The sequence below is a fragment of the Siphateles boraxobius genome, unplaced genomic scaffold (genome assembly GCF_051911475.1).
Source record: "Siphateles boraxobius isolate OS27281-9 unplaced genomic scaffold, OSU_SipBor_1 50, whole genome shotgun sequence".
Lineage (NCBI taxonomy): Eukaryota > Metazoa > Chordata > Actinopteri > Cypriniformes > Leuciscidae > Siphateles > Siphateles boraxobius.
Genome location: NW_027509142.1, coordinates 1,523,060 through 1,546,258, shown reverse-complemented (window position 1 = coordinate 1,546,258; position 23,199 = coordinate 1,523,060). Strand labels below are relative to the sequence as shown.

Here is a 23,199-nt window from a genome sequence, read left to right as displayed (position 1 = left end):
GACACGGTTTCAAGTTGTCTCTACAAGGGGCCTTTGTATTCCAACTGGGTTCATTGGCCCATATAAGTGCTATATAACTAGCCATATAACTAGCTAGAGGACCAGTCCTTCCACTGTCCTTTTGTCACATGGCACTGGCACTGACCTTATTTCCTGTTTCCTGCGGGCACCCTACTTCGACATGATTCCTGGTTTTTAATTTTAGTGGTGCTCACTAAAGCCAGCATTTATTACTTTTGCGCATCCTTGACTATATGAATTTGAACAAACCCATAGCCAAAGTAAGACTTTAATACCTTCGATACCTCAAATCATGCAGCTTATTGAGTTGTGCCATTACCTTTTTAAGAAATCAGACTTCAGATTTTTTTACAATCAATAACATGGACAAATAAATCTAGGGACCTGAATATCATAGTGAGTGGGCTCTTTTGACTTTTGACTAGGCTAGAAAGCCACCACCTAGATACCTACCAGAACAATATTGGTTCACTTGTACCATTTTAGATGGTAACAATACGTTGTTGTTTTTTTAAACTAAAGTGAACTTCTTTGACTTGGCCCACCTTTCTTAATATCAAGCCTAATAAAGGCAAGTCACATCAAGAATATATTTCATTTACAAACTCCTGCAACAAATTTTTTTACAGATTTTTTTCATTTTGTTTCTGTCTATGTGGATAAAGGTGCTAAAATATTAACATGCATGAGTGTCAGGGGAATTAGAAGAAGAACTGCCCTGCAGCTTGGCAATAATCTCAGATCTACACCCTCCAGCCTAGAAGCTCTGCATATGCCTCTGTGTTTGTGCTTTGCTTTCTGTGTAAGCACTATTTATCATTAAACATTGTTTCTTTCTTTGTCTTTTGAATCAATGCCTCTAATATTGTTACCATAGTCGACAACACTGGCAAAAGAGGAATGATCTTGGTCAGGTCAATGGATGGGACAAAGGTTAGATAAGTCCTTAGACAATGGACAGCAGGCCCGCAGTTTCTTTGAGGGGAAGAGAGAGCGAGGCAGGAAGAGGGAGGAGGGAGGAGGCAGGGAGAGGGAGGGGAGAGCAGGAGTGAGGGAGAGGAAGGAGGAGACGGAGCAGGAGTGTTGCAGAGCAGAATTGACAGTGTCCGGTTGAACAAGGAGACCGCACCTTCTGTGCCGAAGGGATTACTGCTGCATTTCTTACAACATCCAAACTCGTCTGCACCGCTCGCCCTGCAAAGAGTGTCAAGTTTGAACGTCATTTTGTGGACCAGGGTTGACAAACATCCCACTGACCTTGCATTTCTAATTGAGCAGCTGCCGTGATGTCTCAAGGAACTAGAGGGATATCTAGACGTCTGCAACATACTCGGAGGATTGACTGATGATGTGGGAAGTGCACCCACTTTCTCTGTTTGGACTTCTATGATTCTGGGAAGACTTTGTTGTGTTGGAAAAGCGAGTCTTGTACTTTTGCGGTTGGGAGACTCTGATTAAGTTGAATAACTCAGGCAGATACTAGTTCTCATTGGATCATTGGTTTTCTAATTCCTCTTTGTTTAGACCGACTTCTTCAAGTCTAGGTTTATTAGTGAGGCATGTGTTTGGTGCCCTCTTTTCCGTCAGCTGTTTCTGCAACTACATTTAATCATAGGCAGGCATATTTGTTGTACAATAAAGATGATATCAAGAGTTTTATCAGAGCAAAGAGTTGTGATAGTTTTTTTTCTCTTTGCCTACCAAACACCAGTGTTTGATCTCATGTATCTTTGATCCTGAAAACCACAGAGTGACTTTGTACAATGCAAGTCATGCAGTCCTGTCTGACTTTTAAGTACTACTATCATAGAGATTGGATTAGAAGTTAATTTGCATGAGGATGAAGAGTGCAGTATGCACAATTTAAGAGTTTCCAGGCTCATGGCAATTTTTAGTCACTATTAGGAGATCAGGAGATTGTCACGTTTTGAGAGTTATTAGTAAGAGTCAATCTGCATGGGATTGGAAGACATTGCTTGGACATAATTAGAGTTGCACGGACAACACGTCTGCTTGTGTTAGTTAAAGGTGGGAAGTTTATTTGTGCACCTACCTCCACGTGGTCACCCCAGGAGGGAAATTACAACTTACAGTTGTGAGATGTTTTTCCTGATACCCTGCTGTGCTCTTCCTCATTGAACAGCTCAGTCAATTAGGATGTGCAAAGATGGATCAGCAAGCTCGCATTTTCAGGAACTAGCTTTGTCGGGATTTTAAAAAAATTGATTTTATTACAATGTTGTTTCTAGGGATGCACATAGTGTTCTCTCACTGTTTGGATTGTGAAATCAAACCTTTAATTCATAGGGTAATTTTGGACTCAAATGGAAAATTCGATAATTGCTGGTCTTGGCCCCCAGTTGTTTTCTGTGTGCATATTTCATAGCAACTTGTTACAACTTCTTAAATATAAATTGGAAGGTAATGTGGAGTCTAAATCTGTGATCAACCTCAGCGTTGGGCCCATCTTCATCCCAAATTCAGAACACAAACTTCATTCCTAGCAAGCGTGGTTCGTCCCTGCTGTGGGAGCGACCACACCTCTCGGCCGGGATCCTGTCGCCTCTGCCTTCTTGGTGTTTGTGCTCTCGGCACTGCTGGCCGAGGATGATGTGGCAGTGCCACGTCTCTTCCTCAGAGTGTCGATGCTATCGTCTCAATGGTTTCTCGCTGCTCAAGCGCCTTCCTCTGTCCGCAGGTGGGTCCGGGAGGCTACTTGATCAACCGGTCGGTGATTGGTTGGAGCATATAGGCCTTCCACAGTATGAGAGCAAGCTTCTGCTCAACGGCTTCGATGACCTGCGGTTCATGGTGAGTAACACTTGCCTTGTTTGTATTTTTTAAAAGCATCTCACTTTTATTGCTACTGTGCCTTTAAGACTTTTGTATGTGAATGTACTCTGTTATGATTCTCTAAACTGTTTACATGTGAAAACAACTTAAAATTTTACTTCGCCATTCGGATTTGCAATTGGTGCCTTTCTATGGCTTGTCTTTTTTACTGATCAGATTGCCATTAAGAAAATCTTCACATCTTTACAAAATGCTTGTCATCAAAGAGCTCATATTTTTGTATGGCAGTTTTGATAGTCTGTAGGTTATGGATCTAGGCTAATAACTCTGATGTTGCAGAGTAATCACACACTCAGAAAAAGAGAGGGTTTTCTTGTACCCTGAATAAATAAGTGTTTAGAAGTACGCAGCCTTAGCAGAGTGGACCTGCACCCAAGTGACTTCTGTAACAGCAGCGGGACAGTCGGCATTCGTTTTAAACTGGGAGGTCAAATGAACGGTGAGGGTTCTTTGGTTTAACATGATTTGCTATAGCAAAAATAGGCACTTATTCAAGGCGGATGCCCCGGTCTTTATCCAGGGCCTGAATGATCAATCATTAACAACCTAATTAGGACATTGTTTGCGAGATTGGACGCCAAGTGGAATTTCTATGTAGGCAGAGCTCAGTTACGTCCAATAACTGCAGACTGTAGACAATAAAGCTTTATAAAACACTAGCCTCTGGAAAATAGGTTTTGACAAGCCCAATTAATGAAGAGTACTTTTTAGTGGTGTTTGCTAAGGCTTAAATTATCATCACCAAGAATTATACCTCAAATCATGCATTTGTTTTAAACTGAGGTGAGCTATTCTACATCTGGATGCACAGACACTGCACGTTTTTTAATAGTCCTTTACGATTGTTGCTGGTCATGTTTACCGAATGAACATGATCCCTGCTGTAATCCATGTCACTCTGTCGGAGCTCAGTTTTCTTTAATGTCAGACTTAACGACAGTCAAGATTCGTTAAAAATGGACTTAAGACCCATCTGGCGTTTTACATCATCAAGCTGTGACATCACCATCATCCATGGTTTGATGACTGTGAACTGCATTAAGTGCGGGATTGAAAAGGTGGTTACCAAACGAAAACAATCTATAGCGTTAATTTTGATCATGTCTTGTCTTGAAATTTAACACTTATTAGCTTATTAGCAAAAAATACATATATATATATATATATATATATATATATATATATATATATATATATATATATATATATATATATATATATATATATATATATATATATGTATGTATTAGGGGTGTAATGGTTCACAAAATTCCCGGTTCGGTTCGATACGATACAGTGGTGTCACGGTTCGGTATGTTTTCGATACAGCAAAAAGAAAGAAATGAAAGAGAAATAATTGTTTTTAAATAAGTGTGAGTTTTCCTACATCTTAAAACTTTTAGTTTTATAAATGGGGGTAATCTTTGAAGGATGAAGAAATAATGTTTTGGTCATTACATTAAAAATAACTTTTTTAAATATGATAATATTTGAGTTTTGAAGTGCTGGAAAAAGATGTGTATGTACTTGAAAGCATTTTACTATTTCTGTCAAACTTCCATGGTTACAAGTTAGTGTTACTACATTAAATCCATGGTGAATGTTGCTGATCTGTGGACTTAAAACCTATAACTAGTTAATTCATGGAACAAAGTTTCTCCTGGTTTCCACGTCAGCGCTGTTCGATCCGTTAATAACGGATAAATTGTAATGCCTCTTACTAGATCTCGCAGCGATGTTATTACTTCAGTGGCGAATTCAAATGCTTTGTTTACTGGATCTCTCAGCGCTGTAGTGACCGTGTCGCTTGATCAAGATCGGCTCGTCCTGCACTGACATTGAGGGTCCAAACTGATAAACGGTCCGGGAAGCACAAAATAATGAGTAGCGCAGTTTTGTTCCGCTTTCATTACGCTTGCCATTTGATGTTGCGCAACGTTGTGGTGATCGCGCCAGTGCGGATTTTGGTTGGCAGGAAAAATAGTCCAATGAATCGTTTGGTTTGTAATGCGTACCGAACCGAAAGCCTCATACCGAACGGTTCAATACGAATACATGTATCGTTACACCCCTAGTATGTATGTATGTATGTATGTATGCATGTATAGGGACACGGCCCACAAACATGTTCTTCTCCAGATTGAGAAGCCCATAAGATGCTGTATGAAAGAACCCGGACTCCTTATAAGGGGCTGTGTTGTTTTTACCATGTGAGGTAATGAGGATTGATGGTGATGCGGTTGAAAGCCTCAGCTGGCCGAGGGAGGCGATGTGCGTGTTGTAAATCAAAGATACAGACGGCCCCTGGTCGCCCTCTGCTCTACTCTGAGAGCCACCTCATTGCAGAAGTAATGAAGGTTTTATGGCCAAGCTGGTCAGGTGTGTGTGTGTGTGTGTGTCTCTTGATGCACTGGGCCATCTCTGCAGCTCCTTCATAACATCATGTTAGGTGTTGCGTAGATGGAAAGATTGGAGTAAGAGGTTAAATTCCATTAATAGTCTCAGTTAGCCATTAATGACACTGATGTCCAAACGAGGGCACAGTTATACATTAAAACCAGTCCCAAAAAATTCACCATTTATCATTTTCAATTAAACAGTTGGTATCATTTCTGTCATATACTGTTCAATATACTGTAACATTCAGAAGTTTGTTTTGCACAATTAAAAAAAAAACAATACTTTTTAGCAATGGCATATTAAATTCAGTCAATGTTACAAAAGTCAAAAACATGCTGTTTTTTTTTTTACTTTCACCAAAGAACCCACTGTTTCCACAGAAATATTAGCAGTACACCTATTTCAACATTGACAATAATCAGAAATGTTTCTTGAGCATAAAATCATCATAGAAGAATGATTTCTACCATCACAGGATTAAATTACATTTTAAAATATATTCTAATAGGTAACAAATATTTTAAAGATTTTTTAATATTTCACTATATTACTGTTTTGATCAAGTAAATGCAGCAGTGGTAAGCAAGAGACTAAAAAAAATCCCCAAACGTTTGAACGGTAGCATATATGCAGTTTCAGCTCTTTTGAGTCAGTCATCCAGCTCATAATGCTGTGCTCAAAGTCAGTGGCGTGGCATGATGCGGGCACATAATCACATAATGCGTTCTTTGGATGTGAGTGTTCAGCACAGCTGAAGTCCCCAATAACACAGATACAGGAGGCCAGTCTCTCTGCTGTGTTCAGATTGCCTTGCCTGAATGCATTTGTGGACTTGTGCTGATTTATTTATGCAGGATTAATACATCTTAGCTGTACTCTCTTACATACTTAACTGAATGTCATAGTGGAGACGAGTAAGAAATGAATTCAGCTTGGATTTGTTTATATGCTGGTCTGTACCTCATCATACTGTCGCCTAGACACTTTGAGCTTCTTAAGAAAAAACGCTCAATTTCATCTCCATACATTGAAACTGCAGAAAGGACATTTTTAACACTGAGCTGATTGGAAAGAGGAATGACTATTTTAACAGCTTTAGCAACAGGGTTTAGCATCCTGAGCTGTCGATGTGTTTATTATCTGCAGAATGCTTTGAACATCACTGTAAAGCTCCTTCTCGTCTTTCTTTTTTTTTTCACTTCCTCCCCAGTGCTTTTTTGGAGACGAAGACTTCATCTTCATCTGCTCACACTCTGTTTTTCATGGCAGAGTGTTGGATTGACGATCCGTTCTCTCTAAGATAATACTGGTGCAGAAAGCTTGGGCTTTTTTTTACATGGATAAACACTTTTTTATATATATAGCATTTCCTTTCCTCTCTCTTCTCTTTCATCTTAGTTTACCAGAGTTCTCCTCACTATATTTAAAAGAGAACAGGGGCTCCAGACAGTAACTAAAATGATTTGATATGCAAAAGAAATAATTTATAATTGAGGGTACATTTACTCGACAACGATATGCGGAGAAGTTTTTCCTTTGAGTTTTCGGCGTACAGACGACACCATTGTCAAAACGATCCCCAATTCGCACCGATCCGCGAGAACGACTAAAAACGCTGTATTCTGCTGCCAGGCTATTAGATGGCGATGAAACACTATAGACTGAACACGTAATACACATGTGCATGACCTCATCGTCACCAGAGATTGGCATTTTTGTTGTTTACACAGAGACCTTTTTTACAAAATTGCACTTTGAAACCCGTTTTCAAAACTTTGCGTTTTCATGCACCCAAAACGCCATTTTCGTCTAAATGAACCACCAAAACGTATAAAAAGTTTTAGGTTTTAGGGAAACGGTGTCGTGTAAACAGCCCCTTAGTCACCATTGACAACAGCCTGGAGAATTGTATGTTCATCAATATATGGTTTTATCAGATAATTGGATGTTTATGATAGTTAATTACTTACAGCATGTCTACACCGGACGCCACCGCTGTAACTAGAAGCTGTCTACACTGGATGCTGTTTTTACTGTATTTTTGATCAAGTAAATGAGCAGAATACACTTTATAAAAACCATAAAAGAAATCTTACCAAACCCAAACTTTTGAAAGGTAGATTAAGAGCCATATAGCCACTATAGTTAAAATACTTTGAAATTTCCCTAATGACCAGATGCAAGGAATTTTTACTCTGCGTTTTGCATATGCTGTGAACACGCATTGGAAGATGGGATGGAATTTGTAAAAGTATTCACATCTCTTCTTTAACTAGTGTGGTTGCATGCATATTAAAGAACTACTGAAAGTCAGAGTTTGAGTAACACACATGCGATACTAGATAAAGGCCAAAACATTGCTCTTCCTTTCCCAACTAATTCCAAATGCATTGGAGATTGAGTGCAGGAGTACGACTCAAAGGTCTCGCTTTCATTCGGATACCTGGAGTGAGTTCGTCTTACATCTATCCAGAAGTGCATTACCACCCGCATCCATCTCCATTCCTCCTTCCCATCCCATCCTCATCTCTGCACTCCACTTCTCCATAATTCACCCCAAAGAAGCCCATCGCCTTTGATCTCGCCGGAGATATTTGATCAATAATTAAAATGAGCTTGTCTGCCGTGTATTTAGGTCTGGCATTAAGAAACTGTCTCCGATTTGACTTTAATATGTTGCTATTTTTACTCGTGCTTGAGTATTAAAAGGCATGCAAAATTGAATGAAAATCTAAGGACACACAGTGGATTTGGTGATGTGCATTATGGGACATGTAATTTTGCGATGTCAGAAGTGAGGGGTAGAATCACATGATATCCAGTTAAGCAGGATAATTAAGTGCGTTCATTACATCCGTTAGTTTCCTGCGAGCGATCTAAAGCGCTGTTTGTGTCATACCTGTGAGAACGGTGGGATTTGTTCAGTGTTATTGGAAAGAAGTTTAAATTAATTAGATGCGTCTGCTGAATATTTAACAGCCTTTTGAGAATTAACAGTTTGAACTACATCAGTATTTTCACATACAAAAAGGTTAGTCAATCAAAGACATCTTACATTGGTTTATAATAGCAAACATAGACAGTTTAGTTTTAAGAGCTAGAGAAAGTGGGGAAATAGACACACACAAAAAAACGTAATTAAAAAAAAAAAAAAAAAATGCTGCAAAAGCCTGAAATGTAGTCGTTTAGGGCTGGAGGATGTTGGCATTCTTCTTGCCACTGACCCCATGTGCAACCAGCTTACAAACTCAAGTCACAGAGAGAGCTGAGAAGTGGAATCAGCTTCACGTGTGGGTCAGTGAATGGCACTTCAGAATGACCAGCCACAGGAAAGAGCTGGTGTCACGATCAGATATCAGATATCAACACCAGTTGTGTGTGTGTGTGTGTGTGTGTGTGTGTGTGTGTGTGTGTGTGTGTGTGTGTGTGTGTGTGTGTGTGTGTGTGTGTGTGTGTGTATATACATACATATATACATATATACATACACGCATACATACAGTGTCTCACAAAAGTAAGTACACCCCTCACATTTCAGCAAACATTTTAGCATAATTCTCGAGGGACAATACTATAGAAATGAAACTTGGATATATTTTAGAGTAGTCAATGTGCTGCTTGTATATCAGTATATATTTACTGTCCTCTGAAAATAACTCAACATACAGCCATTATTGTCAAAATAGCTGGCAACAAAAGTAAGTACACCATGCAAAGCCACATGTCCTATTTATCATGTTCATGTTTTTGTCTGCTTGACAGGACCAAACAAATGTGTGTATCTTGTATTAGAGCAGTTAAAATGTGTGCTTAGAGTACAATTCTCTCACACTCACCACTGGATGTTCAACATGGCACAGATCTCTCTAAGGATTTGAGAATTACAATTGTTGCTCTCCACAAAGATGGCCTTGGCTGTAAGAAGATTGGTAACACCCTGAAACTGAGTTACAGTGCAGGCCAGGGTCATACAGAGGTTTTACAAGACGGGTTTCACTCGTAACAGGCCTCGCACGGGTCAGTCACAGAAGTCGAGTCCTCGTGCTGTGTGTCCGGTGCAGACACTGGCTTCAGAAAACAGACACATGATTGTGCCAGCATTGCTTTTAGAGGTTGCAGAAGCGGACGGTCAGCTTGTCAGTGCTCATCCACACACCACACACTGCAACAACTCGGTTTGCATGGACGTCGTCCCAGAAGGAAGCCTCTTCTGAAGTTGGCTCACAAGAAAGCCTGCAAACAGTTTGCTGAAGATAACCTCTCCAAGAGCATGAATTCCTGGAACCATGTCCTGTGGGCTGACGAGACTAAGATGAACTTGTTTGGCTCAGATGGTGTCCAGCATGTGTGGAGATGCACTGGTCAGGAGTATCAAGAACATTGTGTCTTGCCTACAGTCGAGCTTGGTGTTGGTACAGTAGCATCATGGTCTGGGTTGCATGAGAGCTGCTGGTACTGGGGAGCTGCGCTTCATTGAGGGAAACATGGAGTCCAACATGTACTGTGACTTCTGAAGCAGAACATGATGCGCTCCTTCAGAAACTGTGCCGAACGACATGACGACCCCAAACACACCGGCAAGATGAACACTGCCCTGTTGAGCACCTGTGGTGATCCTCAAGCTGAAGGTGGAGAAGCGCTGTGTGTCCGACATCCAGCAGCTCCGAGATGTCATTATGGAGGAGTGGAAGAGGATCCCAGTAATAACCTGTGCAGCTCCGGTGAACTCCATGTCCAGGAGGATTAATGCAGTGCTAGATAACAACGGTGCTCATAAAATAGTGACACTTTGGACACAGTTTCGACATGTTCACTTTAGGTGATGATACACAGGGTAACATTTTGAGCAATCTTGCCGAGCGATTGTTGCTTGGGCACTTTCCCATTGAAAATAGGCAATGCATTTCTATTTGGATAATTTAGATCGGTCGTGGGCCCTGTGTCTCATCTGGTTGTCCATTGACGGCAACATTGCCCAAAAAGTTTTATCTTCACCTTTAGGGTGTACTCACTTTTGTTGCCAGCTATTTTGACAATAATGGCTGTATGTGGAGTTATTTTCAGAGGACAGTAGATATATACAGCTATACAAGCAGCACATTGACTACTCTAAAATATATCCGAGTTTCATTTCAATCAATCAATCAATCAATCAATCAATCAATCAATCAATCAACTTTTATTTATATAGCACAATAAAAGCAACATTAGTTGGCCATTGTGCTGTAAAACAGAATAAATATCTTAAAAACAAAAAAACCGACCGCAAAGCAAATGATAAAGGGAGTTTACATCAGAAACACCAATTTAACAATTCAACATTAAAATCAAGAACAATTGTAAGCCAGTGAAAACAGGTAGGTTTTTAACTTAGATTTAAAAAAACAGACTCTGTGGATATTAGTCTTAAAGATACAGGAAGACTATTCCACAGTTTTGGACCAACAACAGAAAATGCACGGTCACCTCTCGTCTTCAGTCTTGATCTTGGAACCATCAACAATCTTTGTTGAGATGACCTCAATTTCTATAGTATTGTCCATTGAGAAGATATACTAAAATGTTTGCAGAAACGTGAGGGGTGTACTCACTTGTGAGATACTGTATATATGTATGTATAATATAATATGTTTAAAATAATGTGTAGTTTATCAGTGTTAACTGTGGTAGTCTATCGGTTTACATTTATCTATCATATACAATTTAATAGCACTTTATTTTTGTTTTTAATAATTGAATGTTTGCCTCACAACTTTTGTATCAGTACGACCATATTTAAAATGTGTAAGTGACCTTTGCTGGACGTGTTCACCCCGTGTCACGGCTGTTCAGTTATGATTGACAGAAGTGCAGGTGCTCTGAACTAGCAAGCGTCTAATTGGTGCTTCTGTAAAAGGAATCTCTTGATGTCATATAGATATGATTGCTAGTGTGCAAAATGATTACAAATTCTTCTGTAGTCATAAAGCATCTGCATCGTTCCTCAAAGTTAATTCAAGTTCCTCTGCATTAGAGAGATTTCCTCTGAGGTTTTCCACGGCTCCAAAGCGCACCGATTTCTTTTGATTTCTCATGCATTGCAGCTGGAATTGAGCGGTTGTTTGGTGGACTTCCCTTATTAGTGGCTGATTTTCTCCTCTGCCATCATGAGGAATCTCTCCACAACTGGAATCAAAGTTTTATTCTCAGATGTCTTCGTGAAATTGGATAGTTCTAAAAAAGCATTACTTTGCAAAGTCTACAAAGTCTCTAGAGCTGTGAGTCATACAAGCTTGTATAAGTGCTGTTTGCCGAGGAGAATATCACTGTTATATACTTGGGGTTTGGGATTTAAATGCAAAGTATACAAAGGTTTGCCTCGTCCTTCATTGTTTGTGGTAAAGACATGAACGATACCTGCAGTCATTTTGTTGTTTGTTTTTTTGTTTGTGTTTGTTTGGAGTTTTTGTTTTGTGGTTTGCTTTTTATTGTTTGTGGTTTTGGTTTGCGTTTTGCTTTTTGATGATGGTATTTTGAGTTTTTTTGTGTTTGTTTGGTGTTTTTGATTTGTATTTTTGTGTTTTTGTTTTGTGGTTGGCTTGTTTTTGTTTTTGGTTTGGTTTGCGTTTTGTTTTTAGTGTTGTATTATTTTTTCGGTTTGGAGTTTTGATTTGTCTTTTTGTGTTTTATTTGGATGGGGTTTGTTTGGTTCTGTTTTGTTTGTTTGGACTCTTTGTTTTTTGGTCTGGTTTTCATTGTTTGTGTTATTGGTTTTGATTTGCATTTTGCTTTTTGTTGTTAGTGTTTTGTTGTTTGTTGTGTATTTTTTATTTTTTTGTGTTTTATTTGGGTGGGGTTGTTTGGTTCTGTTTTGTTTGTTTGGAGTTTTGTTTGGAGTTTGCTTTTAGTTGCTAGTGTTATTGATTTTGTAATGTTTTTTTTTTTTGGTGGTGTTTGTTATGGCTATTGTTTGATTTTTATTTTATTTTAGAAGGATAATGTTCTTGTTGAAGTGGGGATTGTGACTGAAGGATTGTGTTGCAGTGTGAATCTTTTGTAAGAATGGACTCTCTCAATCGTCACATGGGGTTGAAATTATGAAAAAAGTTTCAGAAAAGTGACATTAGTTAGCGAGAGAAAACCTGTAGCGTTTGTTTGCTGATGCTATTTAGTTTGATAGTTGATAGTTTCCAAATACTTTTTGGAGCCGCTGAATGTACATCCTCCATTAGTTTCGTATTCAGTTGTCGCATAATCGCATTTGTAGAAAAAAAAATTACCACATCTCTATGTTGACTGAAGGCTGATAATTAGAGAAGAAGAGTTAAGTGGATTAGAGAGAGAGAGATGAAAAGAGGACGGAGACATGATTGATCCACCTTAACCTTTCTGCATTCAGCTGCCGTTTCTTCACTCTAAATGATTTGGGCAGTTTTACTCGAACCTATTCCCCATCTGCCTCCCTCACTCACTTCATCATAGAGCAAGCAGATGAGACTTAAAGTGGTTCATATCGCTCAGGCTGTTTGAGTGGAGTGAACGATGACAGACAGTGATGTGATTTGTCATGTTCATCAGAGCATTAGATGTCTCATATTTGACTCAGATCTGCACCTTCATTGCACAGGACGTCTGTGATGATTACACACTGCACCATTTTCCTTCTCCAGACACAATTGTAGGAATTTGCAACAAGTTTCCATTTCGTCAGTCCACAGAAGTGTAGTGTGAAGGGACAGAATCACAGCCGATCTGAACATTTTGTTTAGCTTTTTTATTGTTTTTTTGATTTTGTTTTGTTCTGAGTTTTTTGTGGCTTGCTTGTATGTGTTTTATTGGTTTTGTTTTGTGTTGGTTCGGATGTTTTTTCTTTTTGGTTTCATTTTGGTTTTTTAAAAATGGTTTTATTGATTTTGTTTTGAGTTTTTTGTGGCTTGTTTGTTTGTTTTATTGGTTTTGTTTCGAGTATATTTCGAGTTTTTGTTTTGTTAGTGGTTTACTCTGTTTTAATGGGTTTTTGTGTGTGTTTTGGGGTTTGGTTTCTGGTTTGTTTTTGGTTGTTTTCAATGGTTTAATTTTGTGTTTTGCCTGTTGTTAGCATTTTATTGGTTTTGTTTTGTTTGTTTGGAGTTGTTTGTGGCTTGCTTGTTTGTGTTTTATTGGTTTTATTTTGTTTGATTTGTGCTTTTATGGGGTTTTTTTTGTTGCCTTTTTAGTATTTTATTGTTTTTGTTTTGAAATGTTTGTGCTTGTTTGGAGGTTTTATTTTTGATTGTTTGTATTATTGGTTTTGTTTTATTATTGTTTGGAGTTTTCATGTTTGATCATGTTATTGTTTGACTGAAGTATTGTGTTGTAGTGTTTATATTTGCTAGCATGGACCCTCGGCACATAACGACAGCCGGTGCTTCACAGATTACACTGAAGCACTGCGTGTTGGACACTACATTTGCCAGTTCACTGTAAATCACAGTTCACTTTATTGTAGATCTCAAAACACTACCACTCCACTTGCCATAAATTCGTATCATCATCTGTTTGTCATGTTTATCATATTTTGGACACAATTTCAAGGTTATTTAATACAGTGACCCTTCAGGTGCAGGAAGGGTTATACAGCGTTTCCTCTTTAAATGCATTAATTGTGTATTAAGGGACCGCAAGCTCTCTCTCTCTCTCTCTCTCTCTCTCTCTCTCTCTCTCTCTCTCTCTCTCTCTCTCTCTCTCTCTCTCTCTCTCTCTCTCTCTCTCTATCTATCTATCTATCTATCTATCTATCTCTCTATCTCTCTATCTCTCTCTCTCTCTCTCTCTATCTATCTATCTATCTATATATCTATATATCTCTCTCTCTCTCTCTCTCTCTCTCTCTCTCTCTCTCTCTCTCTCTCTCTCTCTCTCTCTCTCTCTCTCTCTCTCTATCTATCTATCTATCTATCTATCTATCTATCTCTCTATCTCTCTATCTCTCTCTCTCTCTCTCTCTCTCTATCTATCTATCTATCTATATATCTATATATCTCTCTCTCTCTCTCTGGTTGTAAGATCAGCACCTCAGATTACTCTCTGCGCCGTCTTGCATCGATCGCTCAGATGCTGCTGTGTTAGATGTAGTGTGTTTAGAGTATATGGCACTGATCAATAAAGAAACATGAAACATGCACTCTCATACAAACACTGTGAGATGTGCGCCGTCTCTCTCCAACCTGATAATATACTGTGTCCTTAATCCATAACATGGAGATGCCGTATCATTGGTGCTGAAAGTAAAGGTGGTTTAGTGATTAAAATGTAAGCTGCCGTTCTCAATGGTGCTCTGTAGTGCATTGAATTAAACCTTGTGTTTCTTAAAACTAAACAAGATCAACTTACGTGAGAAGCAAAATATATATTTTTTTTTTTTCCATGGTTTATACTTTAACCTCACTAGCTAAACCTCATTAAATGTTGTTAGGTTCATGCAATATTAATGCAATACATGTATCTTATTTTAAGGTTGTTTACTTTTTTTTTTATCACATTTTGTGAACATTAAAAAACACCAGGAAAGGAAGCTATCTTTTGCAGTATGTCTAATGGTTGTGTTTGTGTAGGGAAATGATGTAATGGAAGAGAATGATCTGAGAGAAATCGGCATCACGGATCCGGGACATCGCAGGAAGATCGTCAGCGCTGCACGTTCTTTACCAAAGGTCTGTCTCAGTCTAAAATCATTATGACTTTATCAGTATCATCTTGCGAGATGTCCATCACTTTGATAACTCTGTTGTGAGTCAGCTGGTGGTTTATGTGTTCTGGTTTTGTGCAGGTGAAGGCGCTGGGCTGTGACGGCAGCACGTCCCTCTCGTCGTGGCTGGACGTCCTGGGTCTTCAGGAGTACCAGCACAACTTTGTGTCCAGCGGCTATCGCACGCTAGAGTGTGTGAAGAACCTGTGGGAGCTGGAGATCGTTAATGTGAGGGCAACGTCATACATTCAGACATTTACAGTAATCAGTAAAGACTGCTTTTATTTTTTATTTTTTTATATAAAGTATCAGTAACACTTTACTGTAGGGTTCTGTTTACTTAACGTACTCCTCTATATTAGTTAACATGAAGTAACAATTGACATAATCTTTTGTGTTCAGCAGAAGAAAGAAATTCATACAGGTTTGAAACATCTTGAGTGAGAGTAAATGATGACAGAATTTTCATTTTGAAGTGAACTAATCCTTTAATGTTAATTTTAATATTTACTAATACATTATTAAAATCAAAAGTTTTGTCTTTTAATACCATTTCATGAACCTGAACTAACATCAACAAACAATGAACAGTTGTTTTTTTATTAACTATCATTAACAATGAGCAATAAATGTGTTACACTTTGTTAATGTATTAACTAATTGTAACTTGATTTATTTTTAAGTGTTACAAAAGTATTATTATTTACATGTTGGCTTTACTTTTATTTATAAAAGTAATTGAATTACTTATTTCCGAATTAAGGCCCGTTCACACCAAGGACAACTATAGGATATAGGATAACGATAAAGATATAGTTCTAAAAATCATTCTCAATATTAAAGGTACAATATGTAAGATTTTTGTAATAAAATATCCAAAAATCACTTGCACAGTGTGATATACCTGTATTTCCTGCAGTTGTGTACTTGCAATATCCCAAAATTTCCCAAAGATTTTTAATTTCAGAGAAATTCCAATTTTTAATAATGGCTCGTCCAAGTTCGCTTGTCGCCTGTCGATGACGTAATATCCGCGTTATCCCTGGTTTCCGCTCGTACTGCCATAATAACCATGGCGACAGACGTGGACAACTGCGTAATGTAGCGGCATGCTCATGCTGTTGTTGTTTCGTTTAAACATTATGGACCATGACAAGCAGACTTTGGGACAAAAGGAAAGAACTAAAATGAGGATCAATATCAGTGTGGCGTTTTCAAGATGCCGAGAGCTCCAGGTCCGCGACAAACTACGACTTGACAGAGACACCGCTCTAGCACGCACTTTATTAGACAGGTGAGGAAGTGTACTTAAAACAAATCAATGTTATATAGCTCAACATGATGAAATGATCAGTATGTTATTCTAATGTTGATCTAGCTTACTGCTAGTCTCATAAAGCCAACAAACTAACACATCGAATTATAACTTTCAACACACTCAAATGCAGTTTGATAGTGTAACGTTAGACCAAGTGAAACAGCGCTGCGTTACCTCACTAAGTTTAATTCGTCTAATAAACTGACTTGTGTGAGTAATTCGGCACTTGCGGGTAGTTTGGTAGAATTAAATGTCCTTATTCCTTTATATCCGCGGGACTCGCGTGTGATATCTGTCTCTTATTAGCGGTCGCGCCCTGCTTCATACCAGTCATGTTAAAAAACATCAATGTATTCACTCATCCATAAACATTATAAGATCCATCGGCAGGACAACAAGTTCCATGATTTCGCTCATCACTGCGTCATCAACGTACGCCTTTGTTATTGTAAGAGGTTAGCGACCCCTAGCGGCGAAAGAAAAATATATATTGTAGCTTTAAAGAATAGCAGAGTTCACAGCACAACTATAACCATAGTGGCACAGAAGAACAATTTCATTGCATTAACTTTCAAAACAAATTTTTCCAGCTGATGAACGATAAAAACATGGACAGCCAATCAGAATCCATCCTGCTTTAGCTCGAGCATTTAAAGCGGCAGATGACAAAACTGCAGCATGCGCTTATAATAAACAGAATAATAATGTCTGCTAGTGTGGACGCTTTTTATCGTTTTCTTTAAAGTTATCGTTCTTGGTGTGAAGGGGCCTATTTAGGGTATTTACGTTGCTTTCTGGAGTTTAGTTTTTGTGTGTGATTTGTGTACGTGTAGGTGCTGAAGATCACGTTGTTGGGCCACAGGAAAAGGATCATCGCATCGTTAGCGGAACGGCCCTATGAGGAGCCGCCGGTTAAACCACCTCGCCTCTCTCAGATCAGAGTAAGTGCAGAACAACATGGACCCGTTACAGGACAGACCTCAGACTTCAGTTCTCTGATTGCATTGCGGGTTTTTTTGTCATTACATTGATTAATTTAAGTCCATTTTACTTATATGTAATTTAAGTCCATTTTACTTATATGTAATTCATGCAATTTGAGTTGACTGTAATGAAAAATGCTATAACAAACAGATCTAACTTAGATTTATAAATGTATTAATTTAAATGTTGAACATTTAATCTTTTTGTTTGCGTATTTGTTGCAGTGTTATTTTCATATTTTTACAGTAGTTTATTGGCATGATTCATCTTTCCTCTAGTCGTCTTTATCAATGACAAAAAAATCAAGAAATTAAATAAATTTGTCAGTTATTGCATTAAATAGATTAATACTTATGCCATGTCTTATTTTCGCAAGCCATGCCTTTTTTGTCCATGTATTTTTCACAAACCATGCCTTTCAGAGTTTTTGTCCATGTATTCTGATGTCCAGATGTGTTTTTATGTTTCCTCTGTTGACTTTGGCAACAACAAACAGCAGCTTGACTGCACTTCTGTCCCTTGCAGAAGGATATTGGCTGAATCTCACAATCAAATTGGTCATATCTCACCCCAAAATAACAATAAAACAAAATAAATAAATAAACAATAGATTATATTTTGCATGAATAAAAACAGAAGCACATTTTAAGCATTTATTTTTATTATTTTATTTTCTCTCTCCCTCTCTCTCTCTCTCTCTCTCTCTCTCTCTCTCTCTCTCTCTCTCTCTCTCTCTCTCTCTCTCTCTCTCTATCCCCCCCCCGTCTCTCTCTCTCTCTATCCCCCCCTCTCTCTATCTCCCCCCTCTCTCTCTATCTCCCCCTCTCTCTATCTCTCTACCCCCTCTCTCTCTATCTCCCCCCCTCTCTCTATCTCTCTACCCCCCTCTCTCTATCTCAGCCCCTTCTCTCTCTCTCTCTCTCTCTCTCTCTCTCTCATCATTTATGAGGAAGCACATCTTCCCTGTTGGTTATTCGCCCTCATTGAACACTTCTTTTGCAGTGTCAGGATCTCGTGTCCCAGACCTCGTCTCCTCTCAGTCACTCAGACTCCTACACTCGTTCTATGGATCCGCTGTTGCCCGCAGGGGATTCTGGGAGGAGGAGAGGACCCGACTCCGAGTATGAGGCGGCCACCCGACAGCGGCCCAACGACAGAACACAACCACAAGTGAGTCAGACTCAGCAATTCCTTCCGGTTCTGCTCAGATGAGGCGTGTTTTGGTCGGTTTATCCTAAAAGAGTTCTTTCTCCCTAAAGGATAAATATGAGGAGCGTCAGCGGGAACCTCGTCTGACCTTACGACCCCCGAGTCTGGCGGCTCCGTACACACCGGTCCAGAACTGGCACCACCAGCCCGAGAAGCTCATCTTTGAATCGTGCGGTTACGAGGCCAATGTAATCATATTTCTATCAGCCTCTCTTTATAAAATCATTATTCCCTTGATGGTGTTTAGATGTGATTTTGCGAGACCAACTGAAATCTGAAATCTCTCTCTCTCTCTCTCTCTCTCTCTCTCTCTCTCTCTCTCTCTCTCTCTCTCTCTCTCTCTCTCTCTCTCTCTCTCTCTGCAGTATCTGGGCTCGATGCTCATTAAAGAACTAAGAGGAACGGAGTCAACGCAGGACGCGTGTGCTAAAATGAGGGTAGGTGTTCACTGAGGTGTTCTTCAGCCAGAGAGCTCAAGGTCTCCTGTGAGCGTCTCGCCAGGACACTGAGATCATCATTATATTTTGGAACGGGCAGCAAGCAGCAGTGTCAGGGAAAACTGCCACCCATGCGAGTCCTCACAGGACACTAGCGCAAAAAACAACAGTTTCATAATAGATACAGAGGTCTGTCCAAAAAGTCGAAAATTACGTGTGTGAGAGAGACAGACTGCAGATTTCCACTTTAAGGGCTGTTTTTGATAAGCAGTCATGTATGCTCGGGTTTAAATGGTTAAATAATTCAGCAGAACTGTTTGCTCAGCCGGTCACTGCAGAGATGTAGTCAGATTGAGCAGTCGGGCCAGATTTATGCTTTAATCAAGAGAGCGAGAGGGAAGAAAAAAATTTCTTTACTTAGTAAATGATAAAAGAAGGGCATTAAATGTCCCTTAAATATTAGCACTGGCTATTGGTGAATCTTACATTGAAACAGGTCATATTTCAAGCTTAAAAATAAATTAATTCATATAAAATATATTTTGGTTAAAGAAAAGAAAATAACCACATTTTACATATGAATAATAATAATAAAACCGTAATAATAATAAAAGTTGACCTCATTCGCGCACATACGTTTGAGCTTCTCTTTTTAATGGCGGGTGGCAAACCCACTTTACGGTGCGCACGCCACCTACTGCTCGACACCTGCGTGACCGCACGCCACCTACTGCTCGACACCTGCGTGACCGCACGCCACCTACTGCTCGACACCTGCGTGACCGCACGCCACCTACTGCTCGACACCTGCGTGACCGCACGCCACCTACTGCTCTACACCTGCGTGACCGCAGCCACCTACTGCTCGACACCTGCGTGACCGTACGCCACCTACTGCTCTACACCTGCGTGACCGCACGCCACCTACTGCTCGACACCTGCGTGACCGCACGCCACCTACTGCTCTACACCTGCGTGACCGCAGCCACCTACTGCTCGACCCCTGCGTGACCGCACGCCACTTACTGCTCGACACCTGCGCGACCGTACGCCACCTACTGCTCGACACCTGCGGGACCGCACGCCACCTACTGCTCGACACCTGCGTGACCGCACGCCACTTACTGCTCGACACCTGCGCGACCGTACGCCACCTACTGCTCTACACCTGCGTGACCGCACGCCACCTACTGCTCGACACCTGCGTGACCGCACGCCACCTACTGCTCTACACCTGCGTGACCGCAGCCACCTACTGTTCGACACCTGCGCGACCGTACGCCACCTACTGCTCGACCCCTGCGTGACCGCACGCCACTTACTGCTCGACACCTGCGCGACCGTACGCCACCTACTGCTCGCCACCTGCGCGACCGCACGCCACCTACTGCTCGACATGCTCGACACCTGCGCGACCGCACGCCACCTACTGCTCGACATGCTCGACACCTGCGCGACCGTACGCCACCTACTGCTCGCCACCTGCGCGACCGCACGCCACCTACTGCTCGACATGCTCGCCACCTGCGTGACCGCACGCCACCTACTGCTCGACACCTGCGTGACCGCACGCCACCGACTGCTCGACACCTGCGTGACCGCACGCCATCTACTGCTCGACATGCTCGCCACCTACTGCTCGACACCTGCGTGACCGCACGCCACCTTCTGCTCGACCTTGCTTGCCACCTACTGCTCAACACCTGCTCGACCGCACGCCACCGACTGCTCGACACCTGCGTGACCGCACGCCACCTTCTGCTCGACATGCTCGCCACCTACTGCTCAACACCTGCTCGACCGCACGCCACCTACTGCTCGACACCTGCGTGACCGCACGCCACCTACTGCTCGACACCTGCGTGACCGCACGCCACCTACTGCTCGACATGCTCGCCACCTACTGCTCAACACCTGCTCGACCGCACGCCACCAACTGCTCGACACCTGCGTGACCACACGCCACCTACTGCTCGACACCTGCGTGACCGCACGCCACCTACTGCTCGACACCTGCGTGACCGCACGCCACCTACTGCTCTACACCTGCGTGACCGCAGCCACCTACTGCTCGACCCCTGCGTGACCGCACGCCACTTACTGCTCGACACCTGCGCGACCGTACGCCACCTACTGCTCTACACCTGCGTGACCGCACGCCACCTACTGCTCGACACCTGCGTGACCGCACGCCACCTACTGCTCTACACCTGCGTGACCGCAGCCACCTACTGCTCGACCCCTGCGTGACCGCACGCCACTTACTGCTCGACACCTGCGCGACCGTACGCCACCTACTGCTCGCCACCTGCGCGACCGCACGCCACCTACTGCTCGACATGCTCGACACCTGCGTGACCGCACGCCACCTACTGCTCGACACCTGCGTGACCGCACGCCACCGACTGCTCGACACCTGCGTGACCGCACGCCATCTACTGCTCGACATGCTCGCCACCTACTGCTCGACACCTGCGTGACCGCACGCCACCTTCTGCTCGACCTTGCTCGCCACCTACTGCTCAACACCTGCTCGACCGCACGCCACCTTCTGCTCGACATGCTCGCCACCTACTGCTCAACACCTGCTCGACCGCACGCCACCTACTGCTCGACACCTGCGTGACCGCACGCCACCGACTGCTCGACACCTGCGTGACCGCACGCCACCTTCTGCTCGACATGCTCGCCACCTACTGCTCAACACCTGCTCGACCGCACGCCACCTACTGCTCGACACCTGCGTGACCGCACGCCACCTACTGCTCGACACCTGCGTGACCGCACGCCACCAACTGCTCGACACCTGCGTGACCGCACGCCACCTACTGCTCGACACCTGCGTGACCGCACGCCACCTACTGCTCTACACCTGCGTGACCGCAGCCACCTACTGCTCGACCCCTGCGTGACCGCACGCCACTTACTGCTCGACACCTGCGCGACCGTACGCCACCTACTGCTCTACACCTGCGTGACCGCACGCCACCTACTGCTCGACACCTGCGTGACCGCACGCCACCTACTGCTCTACACCTGCGTGACCGCAGCCACCTACTGCTCGACCCCTGCGTGACCGCACGCCACTTACTGCTCGACACCTGCGCGACCGTACGCCACCTACTGCTCGCCACCTGCGCGACCGCACGCCACCTACTGCTCGACATGCTCGACACCTGCGTGACCGCACGCCACCTACTGCTCGACACCTGCGTGACCGCACGCCACCGACTGCTCGACACCTGCGTGACCGCACGCCATCTACTGCTCGACATGCTCGCCACCTACTGCTCGACACCTGCGTGACCGCACGCCACCTTCTGCTCGACCTTGCTCGCCACCTACTGCTCAACACCTGCTCGACCGCACGCCACCGACTGCTCGACACCTGCGTGACCGCACGCCACCTTCTGCTCGACATGCTCGCCACCTACTGCTCAACACCTGCTCGACCGCACGCCACCTACTGCTCGACACCTGCGTGACCGCACGCCACCTACTGCTCGACACCTGCGTGACCGCACGCCACCAACTGCTCGACACCTGCGTGACCGCACGCCACCTACTGCTCGACATCTGCGTGACCACACGCCACCTACTGCTCGACATCTGCGTGACCACACGCCACCTACTGCTCAACACCTACTCGACCGCACGCCACCTACTGCTCGACACCTGCTCGACCGCACGCCACCTACTGCTCGACACCTGCGTGACCACACGCCACCTACTGCTCGACACCTACTCGACCGCACGCCACCTACTGCTCAACACCTACTCGACCGCACGCCACCTACTGCTCGACACCTGCTCGACCGCACGCCACCTACTGCTCGACATCTGTGTGACCACACGCCACCTACTGCTCGACACCTACTCGACCGCACGCCACCTACTGCTCGACACCTGCTCGACCGCACACCACCTACTGCTCTACACCTGCGCGACGTAAAGTCATCGTTTCAGGCCACTTAGATGTTTGCTAATGAACCCCAAGCTCTTGATCAAGATCTACTGTTTTACAGTCATGAGTACTTTGGGACAAAATGAATGTTCGACCGATATATCGGACAATATTTGGTATTTTTTTAATTCAGCATCGGCCGAATGTTAATATTAACTTAAATTAGTGTCTTTATTTGAAAAATATGATTCCCAGTGCACTAATTTTCCAGATTACTGAGTGTCCTGTTGGTTATAGTGTTAAAATGAAATGGTAATAAAAAAAATTGTGGTGAAATATTTGGGGCGTTATATTCACAAACCTTCTA

At 42.6% G+C, this 23,199-nt stretch overlaps 1 protein-coding gene across 21 annotated transcripts in view; it reads left to right on the top strand.

Moving 5' to 3' along the window:
- anks1aa (ankyrin repeat and sterile alpha motif domain containing 1Aa) overlaps positions 1–23,199 on the top strand; it is a 127,801-nt gene that overhangs the window by 91,710 nt on the left and 12,892 nt on the right. For all 21 annotated transcript variants that reach the window (XM_077204665.1, XM_077204671.1, XM_077204662.1 and 18 more), the window contains 7 exons: positions 2,720–2,832; positions 14,847–14,945; positions 15,062–15,208; positions 17,132–17,239; positions 18,285–18,452; positions 18,542–18,679; positions 18,857–18,928. In XM_077204665.1, coding sequence (XP_077060780.1) covers positions 2,720–2,832; positions 14,847–14,945; positions 15,062–15,208; positions 17,132–17,239; positions 18,285–18,452; positions 18,542–18,679; positions 18,857–18,928 — 845 coding nt within the window. The remainder of the gene's footprint in view (positions 1–2,719; positions 2,833–14,846; positions 14,946–15,061; positions 15,209–17,131; positions 17,240–18,284; positions 18,453–18,541; positions 18,680–18,856; positions 18,929–23,199) is intronic.